General features: G+C 41.5%; 1 protein-coding gene and 1 long non-coding RNA gene across 6 annotated transcripts in view; one reads left to right on the top strand and one right to left on the bottom strand.

Moving 5' to 3' along the window:
• Nucleotides 1–13606, top strand: part of ACAD10 (acyl-CoA dehydrogenase family member 10) — a 77021-nt gene that overhangs the window by 26937 nt on the left and 36478 nt on the right. For all 3 annotated transcript variants that reach the window (XM_068245506.1, XM_068245497.1, XM_068245515.1), the window contains exons 6-9: nucleotides 969–1128; nucleotides 3786–3927; nucleotides 7620–7688; nucleotides 9855–10036. In XM_068245506.1, coding sequence (XP_068101607.1) covers nucleotides 969–1128; nucleotides 3786–3927; nucleotides 7620–7688; nucleotides 9855–10036 — 553 coding nt within the window. The remainder of the gene's footprint in view (nucleotides 1–968; nucleotides 1129–3785; nucleotides 3928–7619; nucleotides 7689–9854; nucleotides 10037–13606) is intronic.
• The window catches only part of LOC137524970 (uncharacterized), a 362158-nt gene continuing 352290 nt past the window's right edge, over nucleotides 3739–13606 (bottom strand). For all 3 annotated transcript variants that reach the window (XR_011022827.1, XR_011022825.1, XR_011022826.1), the window contains one exon: nucleotides 3739–3908. This is a non-coding gene — a long non-coding RNA (uncharacterized lncRNA). The remainder of the gene's footprint in view (nucleotides 3909–13606) is intronic.

Genomic DNA, 13606 nt, shown 5'->3' with positions numbered 1-13606 from the left:
TGGAGGCTAATGTCCCCTTAGGGGAACAAAAAACGCGACCGCATCGGAACATGACGCGAAGGCTACTGAAAGCCTGACTGCGCAGCCGCCGCAATGCCCCTAAACGCGAAGCCACGCAGACGTCCGTCTGAAACAGCCCATATAGCCTCTTCAAGTTGTATATAAAAAAATTGGTAAACCTTGATAGTATTCCTTGTGGGTAGTAACACACTAGGCAGAATCGCATATGCGTTTTACACTATGTACTATGGAAAATGCATGTGCGATTCTGCCTAGTGTGTTCCTACCCTTAGTCATTCACCTGAATTATGTACATAGATTAGGAGTATCATAACAGCTGATGTGCATATTCATTCCTTTTGAACTAGCTTTTTAGAGAAAGAGAGTGACAATGGCCTCTTCCATGTTTTTGTTGTGATAGAGATACTTAAAGGCTACATTCACACTTATCGCATCGAGTCGTGGTACTTCCCCTGCTGCAGCTCGTCGCAAGGGGGAAAGTCTGTGAAGACTTGCACACTATTACGACGCAATGCAGTGCGCAGGAAGAAGCAAAATCGCCCCAAACCCACCACAAACTCTGCAGTGCGTTCCTGCATGATCCGTGCCTACTGCACAGGTTATACAACAATGCAAGTCAATGGCAACGCAGTAAGTGTAAAGGACTAATTGCAGTAGCGGCATGCAGACGCAGAGCCATGGGTAATCCAGTGACGTACTTCCTGTCCAGCAGTACGTCACTGAGCGGGGGTTGGAGCTATGCATATTACCCTGTTGACGCATTCAGCCGCAGGGTAATATGGATGGGAACATGGTCTGGTGCGACTTTCCTGGCCAGGGCTCTCCCGCCACAGGGCGATTGCATAATATGCAAAACTAGCCTCACAGAACCAGAGAATATGAAGAAAATAGGCTGCTTATAGCTCAGATTATTTTTTTTAACCAGCAATACTTTCTGTGCCATTTAGGTTGATAATGTGAAAGAAGCACTGGAGGAACTGGAAAAACTGTTGAAGTTTCCTTTGAAAGACTTTGTTCCAAACACTCGTTCAGTGAGACCATCAATGGAAATTAACCGGGATTCATTAAAGAAATATCTGGAAGAAATCTTTGAGGAAGCAACATCAGGTATAAATGTCTCAGCAAAACATAGTCTGACAATAGTATAGTATAGGATAGTATATGATTGTAGATTATATACACCTTGCTTACATTTTTGGTTATCTATTGATCCCCATTCATTAATTTATTGTTTTGTGATTGATTTTGGACAGTTTATTGTCTCAATGGATGATCAGGCTTAGCAGTACATTTCGATTGTCTGGGTGTAAGTGGCAGAAAATCAATGGCCACATGTTGCTGTGCTGATCATTATAATGTTTGAACCATTCTTGATCAGATTGCTGCTTATAGCTACTGAGCATGTGCAGCACACATAACGCAGCAAATGTATTGCTAAACGCACAGCATGCAGCACTTTGTAAATATTGCTACACGTTACACACAATGCAACGTGTGCACTGTGAATGTTGCACAGACTTTGTATTGCTGTGCGTTAGTCTGCGTTATACATTTTCATAACGTGTGACTTTAACGTCCCACTGTGAAAGAGGCCTTAATCAGCTCAACAGGTGAAAAACAGCAGCTCTCTGCAGTTGGGTTGTGGACAGTCATGGCTAAGCAAAGGAGCTCAGTGAGGACCTGAAGCTGCGCATTGCGGCTGCTCAAAAGTCAGGAAAGGGCTAAAAGGCCATTTTTAAATGTTTTCAAGTTCCAGTGGCTACAGTGCAAAGTATTATTAAAAATACAAGATGTTCCGCATTGTGAAAAATCTCAGAGGACATTGTTGGAAGCCAAAAGTGACACCTGCGCTAGCCAGGAAGATAGTGAGAGAGGTGAAAAAGAATCCAAAGATCACCACCATGGCCATCCTGGTGAATCTGGGCCCTGCTGGTGGCAATGTCTCAAAGCAGACAATCCAAGGACACTGCACACCGCTGGGTTCCACAGATTCAGACCGAGGAGGACGCCACTTCTCCAGATAAGACACACAAAAGCTTACTTGGCCTTTGCAAATGCTCATCTGGACAAAGAAGAACACTTCTGGTCTTCTTTGTCAGATGAAACAAAAATTTAATTGTTTGATCACAATGATGTTTCCTTCATTTGGCATAAAAAAGGAGAAACCTTCAACCAAAAGAACACCATTCCCACTGTCAAACATGGTGGTAGGAACCTAATGCTTTGGGGTGTTTTTCAGCCAGTGGACCAGGTAACCTAATCACAGTAAATGGTACCATGAAAAAGAGCAATACCTGAGGATTCTTAACGACAACATAAGGCAGTCTGCAGAGAAATTTGGCCTTGGGCACCAGTGGATATTTCATCATGATAATGACCCAAAACACACAGCAAAAGCAATGCAGAAATGGTTAGCAAGACAGCAACATTAATTGTTTTGGAGTGGCCCAGCCAGAGTCCTGACTTGAATCCAATTGAGAATCTACAGAGGGAGCTAAAGATCAGGGTGATGGCAAGATGAATGGGCAAAAATACCTGGAAACATGCAAAAAGCTGGTCTGCGATTATAGGAAGCAGTTCATTGCTGTAATAGCTTTTCTATTGATTATTGAGAAGGGTATGAATAGTTTTGGACTGGACACTTTTTTCTCAAATGTAAATAAGCTGAAAATGTTTTTTTCTCCCACAATAATGCCTTTTGTGCATCCTCCTCTTATCTTTTGGGAGACAACTATGCCATTTCATGTCAAAAAAATGACTTGCTGGTTGAATAAAAGTAACTTTGAGTCAACATTTGCCAGGGATATAAATAATAATGGGCAGCACTGTAGTAGAATGTAGTAAATCATTCGGGTTACCCACTTTCATGTTAATCTGTTTTCAGCATCAGAAACACTTCCTATATCTACAGTATATATTGTTGTATATTGGTATGGAGTCCTGCCCTCTTAGTGATGTCACAGCCTAGACTGTTAAAGGACCACTATCACAGTAACATGTAAAATACATGCTTATGCACATGTATAAAATGTACATTTGTCCCACAGTAAAATGCATTATAAATTACTTTCTTCTTATAAAGGTTTTAAAACACAGACATATCTGACATGTTTTGCGCTAGACCATCTTCTAATGGGGGGATCTTGATGTTCTCTTTTTTTTTTTTTTTTTTCAAAAGCACTTACTGAACAACAGCAGGTGCTCAGTCCAACTGCACCAGAATAGTGTGCAAATTATTACGGAGGCTGGCTGGCATCTTTGCATAGATTCTTTCTTTGGGAGAGTTTTTGTAAAGAATAAAGGAAATACTGAGAATACCCCATCAGGTGATGGACTTGTCAAATCCTGTCAGCTCTTTCAGATTTTTACAATCTCCTGTAAGCGACAGCAACATAGGAGAAAAGTAATTTATAGTGCATTTTAATCGGGCAGAAATGCACTTCCAATAAATATGTGCACACATGTATTTTAAAGTTTACAATATTTTACAATAGTGATTATTTAAGCTATGCTGAATTCTCTTCCCGGAGCATTCTGGGAGACCAAGTCTTTTTTCTACTGGCTTCCGAACATTCCATGGAGCTGTACCTGACAGCACTAAAAATCACCACCATTTCAGAGTAAAAATGTAGAGGAAAAGGTGAGGAAAGTTTTTACAGTGGACAAATGCTGACTAAATTTCTAGATTAATATTGTCAAAAATAAGCCATTTTATAATTATATTATTTTCAGTATATTTCCTTTTTAATATTTATGTATTTCAGGGACTTTATTCCTCCGTCAGTTCAGCCATGGTCAGTCCAACCCCACTTACTACATCAGGTTTAATGGAAGGCAACTTGTACTCAGGAAGAAACCACCAGGAAAATTACTGCCAGGCGCTCATGCTGTAGAAAGAGAATACAGGTGAGTTGGGTTTTTTTTTTCCACTAATTGGGCTACACACATCTTTCAGCTGGTCTTTGCATTCTTCCTGATCACATCTGCAGTCCTACAAAATAATGGATTTTGAAGCATGCCTTGTTTTGTACAAAGGATAATGCTATTGATTCATTATCTGACACATTTTCTTACACAAATAATGGTATTATGTTGTTATTCCCTAATCATTATCAATCATTATCATTTGCATAATCGATTTTGCTCCCAGGAGGTTATTGGACAAGACATTGCCTACTATTTACATAGGTACCACAAAACACTTTGGTTTTCTAATTACTACAATACACAGTCTACACTAACTGATGTATGAGACTGGGGCGTTCTGATGGCACAAATCACAGAAACCTGAAAGAAGTAATATTAACCTGCTGAGCGGTCTGGACGAGCTCAGCTCGTCCAACACCGCCAGAGGCTGCCGCTCAGGCCCTGCTGGGCCGATTTTCGTCAAATAAAAAGCAGCACACGCAGCCGGCACTTTGCCAGCCGCGTGTGCTGCCTGATCGCCGCCGCTCTGCGGCGATCCGCCGCGAGCAGCGGCGAAAGAGGGTCCCCCCAGCCGCCTGAGCCCAGCGTAGCCGGAACAAAAAGTTCCGGCCAGCGCTAAGGGCTGGATCGGAGGCGGCTGACGTCAGGACGTCGGCTGACGTCACTCCGCTCGTCGCTATGGCGACGATGTAAGCAAAACAAGGAAGGCCGCTCATTGCGGCCTTCCTTGTTTATTCTGGGCGCCGGAGGCGATCGGAAGAACGCCTCCGGAGCGCCCTCTAGTGGGCTTTCATGCAGCCAACTTTCAGTTGGCTGCATGAAATAGTTTTTTTTTAATTTAAAAAAAACCCTCCCGCAGCCACCCTGGCGATTTAATCAGAACGCCAGGGTGGTTAACACAACGATTCCCTTATAGGGACTAAAACTTAACTTTTAATCAATAAGCTAAAATCATAGATGTAGTGCTGCCATAAAACTTGTTACAAGATCTGACCAATGATGTGGGAATACACGGTAGGTACACAGGTATATTAGAAGATATTGCTCACACAGAAAGTTCTTGAATTCAGTTATATCACCTTGCTATAGTGGTCCCCAGGGAAAGAAATTCATTACAGAAAATGGCAGGTCTGGTCTCTGTATTAGTTACAGTGAAGCACAAATCTCTTCATAACCCATTAGAAACACTCAGCAACCTCTGACTGATTCTTATCCAGATGAATCCACTTTGCTATTACTGTAATGACATACATTCAGCAACCTGTGACTGATTTACGCTCAGATCAAACAACTTAGCTTCTGATTCACGGCTATTGCTCCTTATTAATGGCAAAGAAAAAGTCTATTGAAGAGTCAGAACTGGGCTAGTTTGAATTTCAAGCACACTGCAATCCCTAATTCCTAACTAGGTGGATCAACTTTGCTTATGATTCCGAATAGTCTCTTGAGTCAAAGCTGGCCAATATGAGTAAAGATACATTAGGCAAAATCCATATGCTAACGTATGGCACATAATTTGCGTTCAGACTTGCAGCTATGTTCATCACAGTTGCTGCAGTCATACTGCTGTCATCTTGTCATCACCACCAGAAATGATTGCTCCTGATCGAATGACAAATCCCTGTTCAAACTCGTAGCTTGGCTGTGTGCCTAGCAGCCTGTTGTGCCTCATTAAGAGGGGAGGGTAGCATGAGAGAGAGTGAGCCACAGCAGCAAATATCAGTAGTGGTTGAGCAAGCTTTTTCCAGCAGGTCTTATCACTAATGACCAGTCTGTAATGTCACACAACCCCTGCCAACTGACTGTTTACAACAATAGTTTTGTATTATGAAAGTACTGTATATCCCAGCATTATAGATCAGATTATCAGTGTCTCTCATATACAGTATAAGCATGTATTGGATTTAAAGGGACCGCGCATGCGCAGTACAGTCACGCTGGCCGTCGTGATGACGCAAGGCGGCCGGCGTGATGACGACTAAAGTCATCTTCCAGGAAGAGAGGGCCCAACACTCGGGGCCCGGTGTCGCCGGGAGCCATTTGTGCGGTGAGACTGGTAGAGGAGCCAGGACGCTGCCGCTGGGATCTCCCGACCTACGGTGGGCTGCAGAAAGCCCCAGGTAAGTACCAGGTCAGGGTCCCTTTAAGTAATGATACAAAAGTGGTTAAAGTTGTAAGCTTGTCTCAAGTGCATGATTCAAATTATACTGATAAGCATGTCAGCCAGTAAACTGGTTAAAAAAGGAAATGGAGTCGGCAGTCTCTATATTAATCTCCAGATTATCTTTCATAAATTAATTAAAGGGACCCCATCTGGATTTGTATGGTCAGAGTTTGAGCCAGTGTCTTTCAGTGCAAATATACAGTATTGATGTAAAAGGACTATATTCCCTATTATGTTATGTGTTTGTGTGCTGTAAGGAGTATCCTGTTTTGTACCGGACACTCAAATTATAATATTTATCAAGGATGAAGTCTGTGCTTTTCAGTGCTTTGTAGAAAACAGAGGCTGCCCATTGGCACCTCTTTTCCCGCATGCGTAATTGCCTGTTGCATGCAGCAGCTGAATTGCGTTTCTGGATGAGCAGGGCCAGATTTAGGCCAAGGCCACCTAGGCCATGGCCTAGGGCGCCACAGGAGCAAGTGCACCAAAGCAGCAGGCTAAACTGGTGCAGCATTTGCAAGCTTGTAAATGCTGCAATGCAGGAAGCTCAGGCGGGCACCTGACCGCGGTACTCTGCCGCTAGCTGCGTGTGCAGCAGCCACCTTGCTCTCTGTGCATGTTTGCATTGTAACCAGCGGCTATGAATTTGGGCAGCATTGGAGATTGAAAGGAAGAGGAAGCTTCTGCACTGGAAACAAGTGGAGAAATCGGTGACACTGATGCATGCTGCGGTGTGAAGGCCAGCTGGCTACTAAAGTGGGGAGGGGGGAGGAAGGATTAAGGGAATCATCAGGCTACCTATACTAGAGGGAAGGGGGGGGGGGGAGTCATCTGGCTACCTATACTGAAGGGGGGCGGCTGGTGACAATGGCCTTGGGCGGTAAAGAGTGCAAATCCGGCCCTGTGCATGAGTACACTTGTACTAATGAAAAAAACTTACAAGTCCAATACTCAATCACAAATAGGTTGACCTGCATGTGTCTGCAGACTTAAACAACAAAACAAACCTAAAACCTTATAATAAATACAAAAAAAAACCTTGTGATGTATAGCTCTGAATAGATGTGATTTTTTGTTTTGTTGTATCAACAAGAGTGACATTACTTTTAGATGCCATATACTGTACAAGTTTTAGGTGAGATAATCTAGACAGACACACACAATGAGTTGATTCTAGAGACACACACACACACACACACACACACACACACACACACACACACACACACACACACACACACACACACACACACACACACACACACACACGTTCTAACAATTACAGTACACAGAGTAAACAATCTAGTGTCCTTGCAGTAGTCATAGATTTACTGTATACAACTATAATGGCATAGGGTCAATTTGGGGTGAAGACAATTAACTAACCAGTATGCTTCTGGGATGCATGTTACTTATATCATACTATGGTGGAATATATGGCTTTGAAAAATATTCCTTTGCTAATGTGTTATTAGCCTGCTTTCATCTGGTGTTATATTATTTGTAGGATCCTGAAAGCTCTGGGTGAAGCTGGGGTTCCTGTACCAAAGGTGTTGAGCCTCTGTGAAGATTCAAGGTACATCAGTCTTATTTTCAGGGTTTGGACCAGTTAAGAGAGAGACGAGAAAATGCTTTTTAAAGGGCAGCTGAAGAGAAAGGATAATGGAGGCTATCATATTTATTTCCTTTTAAGCAATACTAGTTGCTTGGCAGCCCTGCTGATCCTCTTCCTCCAATACTTTTAGTAATAGACCCTAAACAAGCATGCAGCAGATCAGGTGTTTCTGACATTATTGTCAGATCTGACAAGATTCACTGCATGCTTGTTTCAGGCGTTATTCAGACACTGCTAAAGCCAAAAAGATCAGCAGGGCTGCCAGGCAACTGGTATTGTTTAAAAGGAAATAAATATGGCAGCCTCCATATCCCCCACACTTCAGTTGCCCTTTAAGAATCTATTTGATCCCCTAAAAACACATACCGGTAGCTTAAATACCCATATATGATTAGCTTTATCTGTCAACGAATTTGTAATGCTGCTAGGCCCCTTCCCCACGTAAGTAGATTGGGAAACGCAGGTGGACATGCAGCACAAACACTTGCAGTTGTGATTTCCATTCATTATAATGCACAGTGAATTGCAGCACATGGGTAGGGACATCAGACAGAGCCGTCTATGCACTTCTGATGTCCCTGTGGATTGCTTTGCTCAAAACGTATCTAAAACAGGAGTGTTTGGAAGGGGCCTTAGTCTCCTTTGTGACTTAAAGGATACCAGAGCCGAATGAAGTAGGAGAAATGGGGAGGGGGGGGGGGAGCAAACAATGTACTGGCAGCTGTCCTGATATCCACCAGTCCCCCCATTCTTCCCTATTCTGAGTCGGGCATTAGTGCGCAGGCAGTGGCCTGGCTGCGTGCATCGTACATTGCAGGCCCTTGGCCAGGAGGGCACTGCATATGACATCATGACTACAGTACGTCACACGCAGAGTGCTCCCGGCAGCAGGCACGCTGAAGGACACATGCAGCTGGTATCTCTTTGAGGAAACCTATACTGAGAGGGATATAGATGTTTCCTTTTAAACAATACCAGTTGCTTGGCAGTCCTGCTGATCTCTTTGGTTGCAGTAGTGGCTGAATCACACACCTGAATCCAGTCTGACTTCAGTCAGAGCATCTGATCTGCATGCTTGTTGAAGGGCTGTGGCTAAAACTATTAGAGACACGGGATCAGCAGGAGTCAGGCAAATGGTATTATTTCAAAAGGAAAAATCCATATCCCTCTTAATTCCCTTTAAGAATTCATAGTCAGACTACACATATTCGACTTCAGTTGTAATGTGCCTATAAATTTCCTGTGTAATTTGCTTGTCCATTTCATAGTTTCATTTGTTGTCCAGTGAGCTGGCATATGTATCCAGTTAGGTTACGAAGACCAAAAACGACAAGGTTTTTATTTAAAGCACTAGAAGGAACTTGCAAATTCGTTACTGAAAACAATATGCTAAAAATAGGTTTAGTAAGTCTGTTTCAAATGTTTTCATTACATTTTTCTGAACTGCTTTCTTTATTTGACTTAAGCTGTGCTTTAATCCTTTGATTGCCAAGGAGTCGTTTTGGCAAAACTGTTCCCTTCCCTTACAGCCATTGGTAGTTTTTGTTTTCTCAAAAAAAGTTTTTATTGAAAGAATAATCAAAAAGGTACTTTCAACCATTGTTGAGATCCATCTCTTCATTGCTTCCAGTGGGCTTAAGGTACGTACACACATCCTGATTTTCTGACCAACTTGTTGTCCAACTTGTCATTTGAATGACAAGTTGGACGTGTCTACGTGCAGTCAAGCGACTGATGACAGCTGGTTTGCCCGATCCGCTTGGGGGATCAGTTGGGCCAACTTTCGCTCAAACTACTGTCAGGTCCATACATGTGCTGCCTAACTAATAAGTCAAAGAGAGTTGGACGACGTCCAGTCAGTCAGACGACATGTAAATTAGTTTGTTGGCCTCTTTGTTGGACATGTGTACATGATGTTTAAACGACTTCTTGTTTGACTGACAAGTCGTTCAAAAGACTGATCCAAACGACAATCAGATATATAATAGAAATAGAAAAATATAACAGAAAAATATATAAAACTTTGCCACCCGCATGAACCTATTTACCTGTTATGTTAATTTTAGTATTGTCCATATGATTATATTATATTATAAGTTTAATATAACACTGTTATATCCTTGACAGCATCATTGGTACTCCTTTTTACCTAATGGAATATTTTACTGGGCGTATATTTAAAGATCCCGCTCTACCTGGACTGGATGCTAAAGAACGAAAATCCATATATGCTACCATGAATAAAGTTCTTTGCAAAATTCACAGTGTAGATGTCAAAACTGCTGGACTAGAGGATTATGGGAAACAAGGTATAGTAGATAACACAGTAATGGATAATATTCAGTCACAATTGTTTTTTTTGTTTTTTTTTTCAATTTTACTAATATAGTTTATATCAGAATTGTGTTCCAACACAGAGTTAAAGTCAGATATCACATAAATTATACAGCGGTTTTCTGCATTTCATAAGGATGAATGAAAGGCAGAACCATTTTGCACAATTAAAATTCCCAACAGTTCTTGATTTAGACAAGAGTTGTGTTATAGAAACGTGCATGCAATTCAAATGTTGCATTGTCTGAACATCAGCTTCACATTGTAGTCAGCAGAACTTGTATACATATATTCTTGCCAAGCACAAAACTCATCCATTGCCTGTCCTTTTGCATGGAGCTAGAGCGTACATCAAAAAAGGGCGCGTGGTGTAGCTGAAATATAATTTTATTGTCTATAACCATATTTATCATTTCCTCTTGTAATAAAAATCTGAAAATATTGTTTATGACACTGAAAACGATAATATATGTATAATCGTTATATTTGTATAATATTGTGTATAACCTTTTATTGTTTCTTCAAGTGATAAAATCTAAAAATATTATTTATAACAATGAAAAAAAAGTATATGTACATTTTTAATAACTGTAGTAAAATATGAGTAAATATTATCAACATGTTACTACAACTAAACCTAACCCTATTCTCACTCAGAATTCTACCTATACCTAACCCTAAGACCCCCCTTCCCCCCTGGAGGTGCCTAACCCTAAGTCTCACCTGATGGTTCCTAAACCTTAAAGAGGAGCTGTCAGGCATACTATCTCAGAAAAAAACACATATATAAGTAGAGAAATACTTGCTATACTTACCGTACATAACATATATATTGCACTGTCCATGTTTTGATTTTAGTGATTTTTCTATAGTAAAAAAAGAGGAAAATCCTTCTTAGGATTCTCCATTTTAACTGTGTCTATCTGGAAGCCAATCCTGATGTCATTTCCTCCATTACTCTCCTCTGCCTGTTTGTGTATGCATTGCCCACCCTCCTCCTAGTCTTCAGGCACTCTCATCCAGCTCTGCAATAGAAAGTGCATTGTCTCAGCATGATAAATATTGGCCAATCAGAGAGGAACAGTGGTGTGGGAGGGGGAAACAGGAGGGAAAGAGGCTTCAGCCAATCAGGCTGCATTAGTTAAGTCTAAGAGGAAATTAAAGAAGCAAAAAAAGACAACCCAGCATGCCCTGCAACTTCCTTTGTGCGGCAATGTACCAAATAAGAGTCAGGTAAACTGGGGCATGTTGGATTATTATGGCTCTGTACAAATTAACAAGCTGACACATCATTGCATTCCAGCGGTTCTGGAGGTGTGTTTAGCTTCTAATGGTGGCAATACATGGTACAATTTTTTCATACAATCTTACCATTTCTATGTAGTATAAGGGTAAATTAAGTGAATATACTGAAGGGATAATTTAGGCAGTTCCCTTATATTACACAGAAATGGTAAGATTGTATGAAAAAATTGTACCATGTATGGCCACCATAAGGGTAACAGTGGTTAATCTGCATATATTCAGCAGTGATGCACTGGGAGACATCTCAAGCTCACTCCAACCTGAATTATCGCAAATTCTTTCTGTTTTAAGAAAGCAAACTCTTGTTTTCCTTAGTATTTTAGTAAGGGGGCTTTTAGGACCATTGTAGCCCCTCACACACTCCAATGAGTTCTGGTTCACCATGAGCTTGCTGGTTAGTCTGTACCTCTCGGTGTTACAAGCCCTACTCCATAGAGCCAAATCAATCCATGCCATGCACTGATGAGGATCAAACAATACGAAACAGTCTGTATGCATGTTGGATTATTATGGCTCTGTACAAATTAACAAGCTGACACATCATTGCATTCCAGCGGTTCTGGAGGTGTGTTTAGCTGCTAAGGGTACAATGGTAATTTGCATATATTCAGCAGTGATGCACGGGGAGACATCTCAAGCTCACTCCAAGTGGAATTATTACAAATTCTTTCTGTTTTAAGAAAGCAAACTCTTGTTTTCAACAAGAAAAGTAATAGTGATTTTAACTTTTTGATTGCCTGGTTAGTATCCTTATTAATTGTTTACAGGGGCGTAGCAATAGGGGTTGCAGAGGTAGCCACCGCATCGGGGCCTTGAAGGGCCCTCCATCAACTACAGTATTAGCTCTCTATTGGTCCTGTGCTCATAATAATCACTTCTATAGGTAATTTGAATAGTGGTAATCATTAACAAACTGTTTCCCCATCCCCTTCTTGCATCTCAGACACTGCAGTTGCCATTGGCAGGTTTTGGTGCGCTGTATCAATTACTATGTATACAGTGCTTGGGGGGCGTCATTGTAAAACTTGCATCGGGGCTCACAACTCCTTAGTTACGCCACTGCTTGTTTACCAGATAAAAATAAAGAATTGATTTTTTATTTTATGCCCGACAGTTACATTTTAAAACTCCCCTAGTAGTGCCTACCAGGATTCATGATGCCCTTGGTCCATTTGGGACTTCCTAGGATAGACAGTGCTGTCCTTGCTGAGTTACAGTAGTAGCCTAGCAGAGTTATAATTATGTGATCATTTTATCTTTCTTCTTTTTTCTTCCTTCTCCCTATTCTTTTATTTCAGCTTTTTTTTTGTATCTTTTGTCTTCCAAAATTTGACTGTGGACTCTGTGGTCCAGCCTGTAACTGAGTTACACTGGCCCCACATAGTTGGCTGGGGCAACAATAAAAATACTGTATTTTTTGGACTATGAGTGAGTGAGTCTTACAGACTGAAGCGCTTGGTGTGATTAGTAGTAGGGCTTTTCGGTCACTTTTAGTCCCCTATACTTTCCTAATGGTTTGGGTCACCTCGAGCTGTTTGGTTACTCTGTTAGAGAGAAGTGGTGATTGTTTGGATCACTGCTAACTTTAGCCTGATTTTAACACCTTGCATGTGCGTTGAATTTTGAATGTATTTTTAATGAAAATATTATTTTCATTAAACATAATGATCATGTGACTTTGGAAGTACTCGGGCTCCCCAGGAGTGCTGTACAGCTTTGTACAGCGCATGCGCGAGTGTGAGAGAGGGCGCTCACACGCGTGTAGTACGGAGCGACCCATCTTCGGAAGGCCCAATTGCTTCTGAGGTCTGCTGAAGCCAGCCCAACCAGGAAGAGAGCAGTCTACGACCGAACGGACATTGACTGCTAATGGGGGAGCCTGTGAGGAAACACAAGGACAGGGAGGAGAACGGGAAGGCTCTATAGGACCCAGAGCCTTCCCTCTCCTTAGGTGAGTATTTTTTTTTTTTTTTTTTTTTTTTTTTTGTATTCTCCCTTCAGACTCCATTTATAAGGAGATAAATATGTCAGCCTCCCTATCCCTCTCACTTCTTGTGTCCTTTAAAAATATGTGTGAAAAAGTACAGAGTATTTTCTCGCTTGCTAGTGGCTTAAAGAGAAACTCTGACCAAGAATTGAACTTTATCCCAATCAGTAGCTGATACCTCCTTTTACATGAGACATCTATTCCTTTTGCACAAACAGACCATCAGGGGGCACTGTATGGCTGATATTGTGGT

Source organism: Hyperolius riggenbachi, chromosome 1 (genome assembly GCF_040937935.1).
Source record: "Hyperolius riggenbachi isolate aHypRig1 chromosome 1, aHypRig1.pri, whole genome shotgun sequence".
NCBI lineage: Eukaryota > Metazoa > Chordata > Amphibia > Anura > Hyperoliidae > Hyperolius > Hyperolius riggenbachi.
This window is presented reverse-complemented; position numbering and strand designations above follow the sequence as displayed.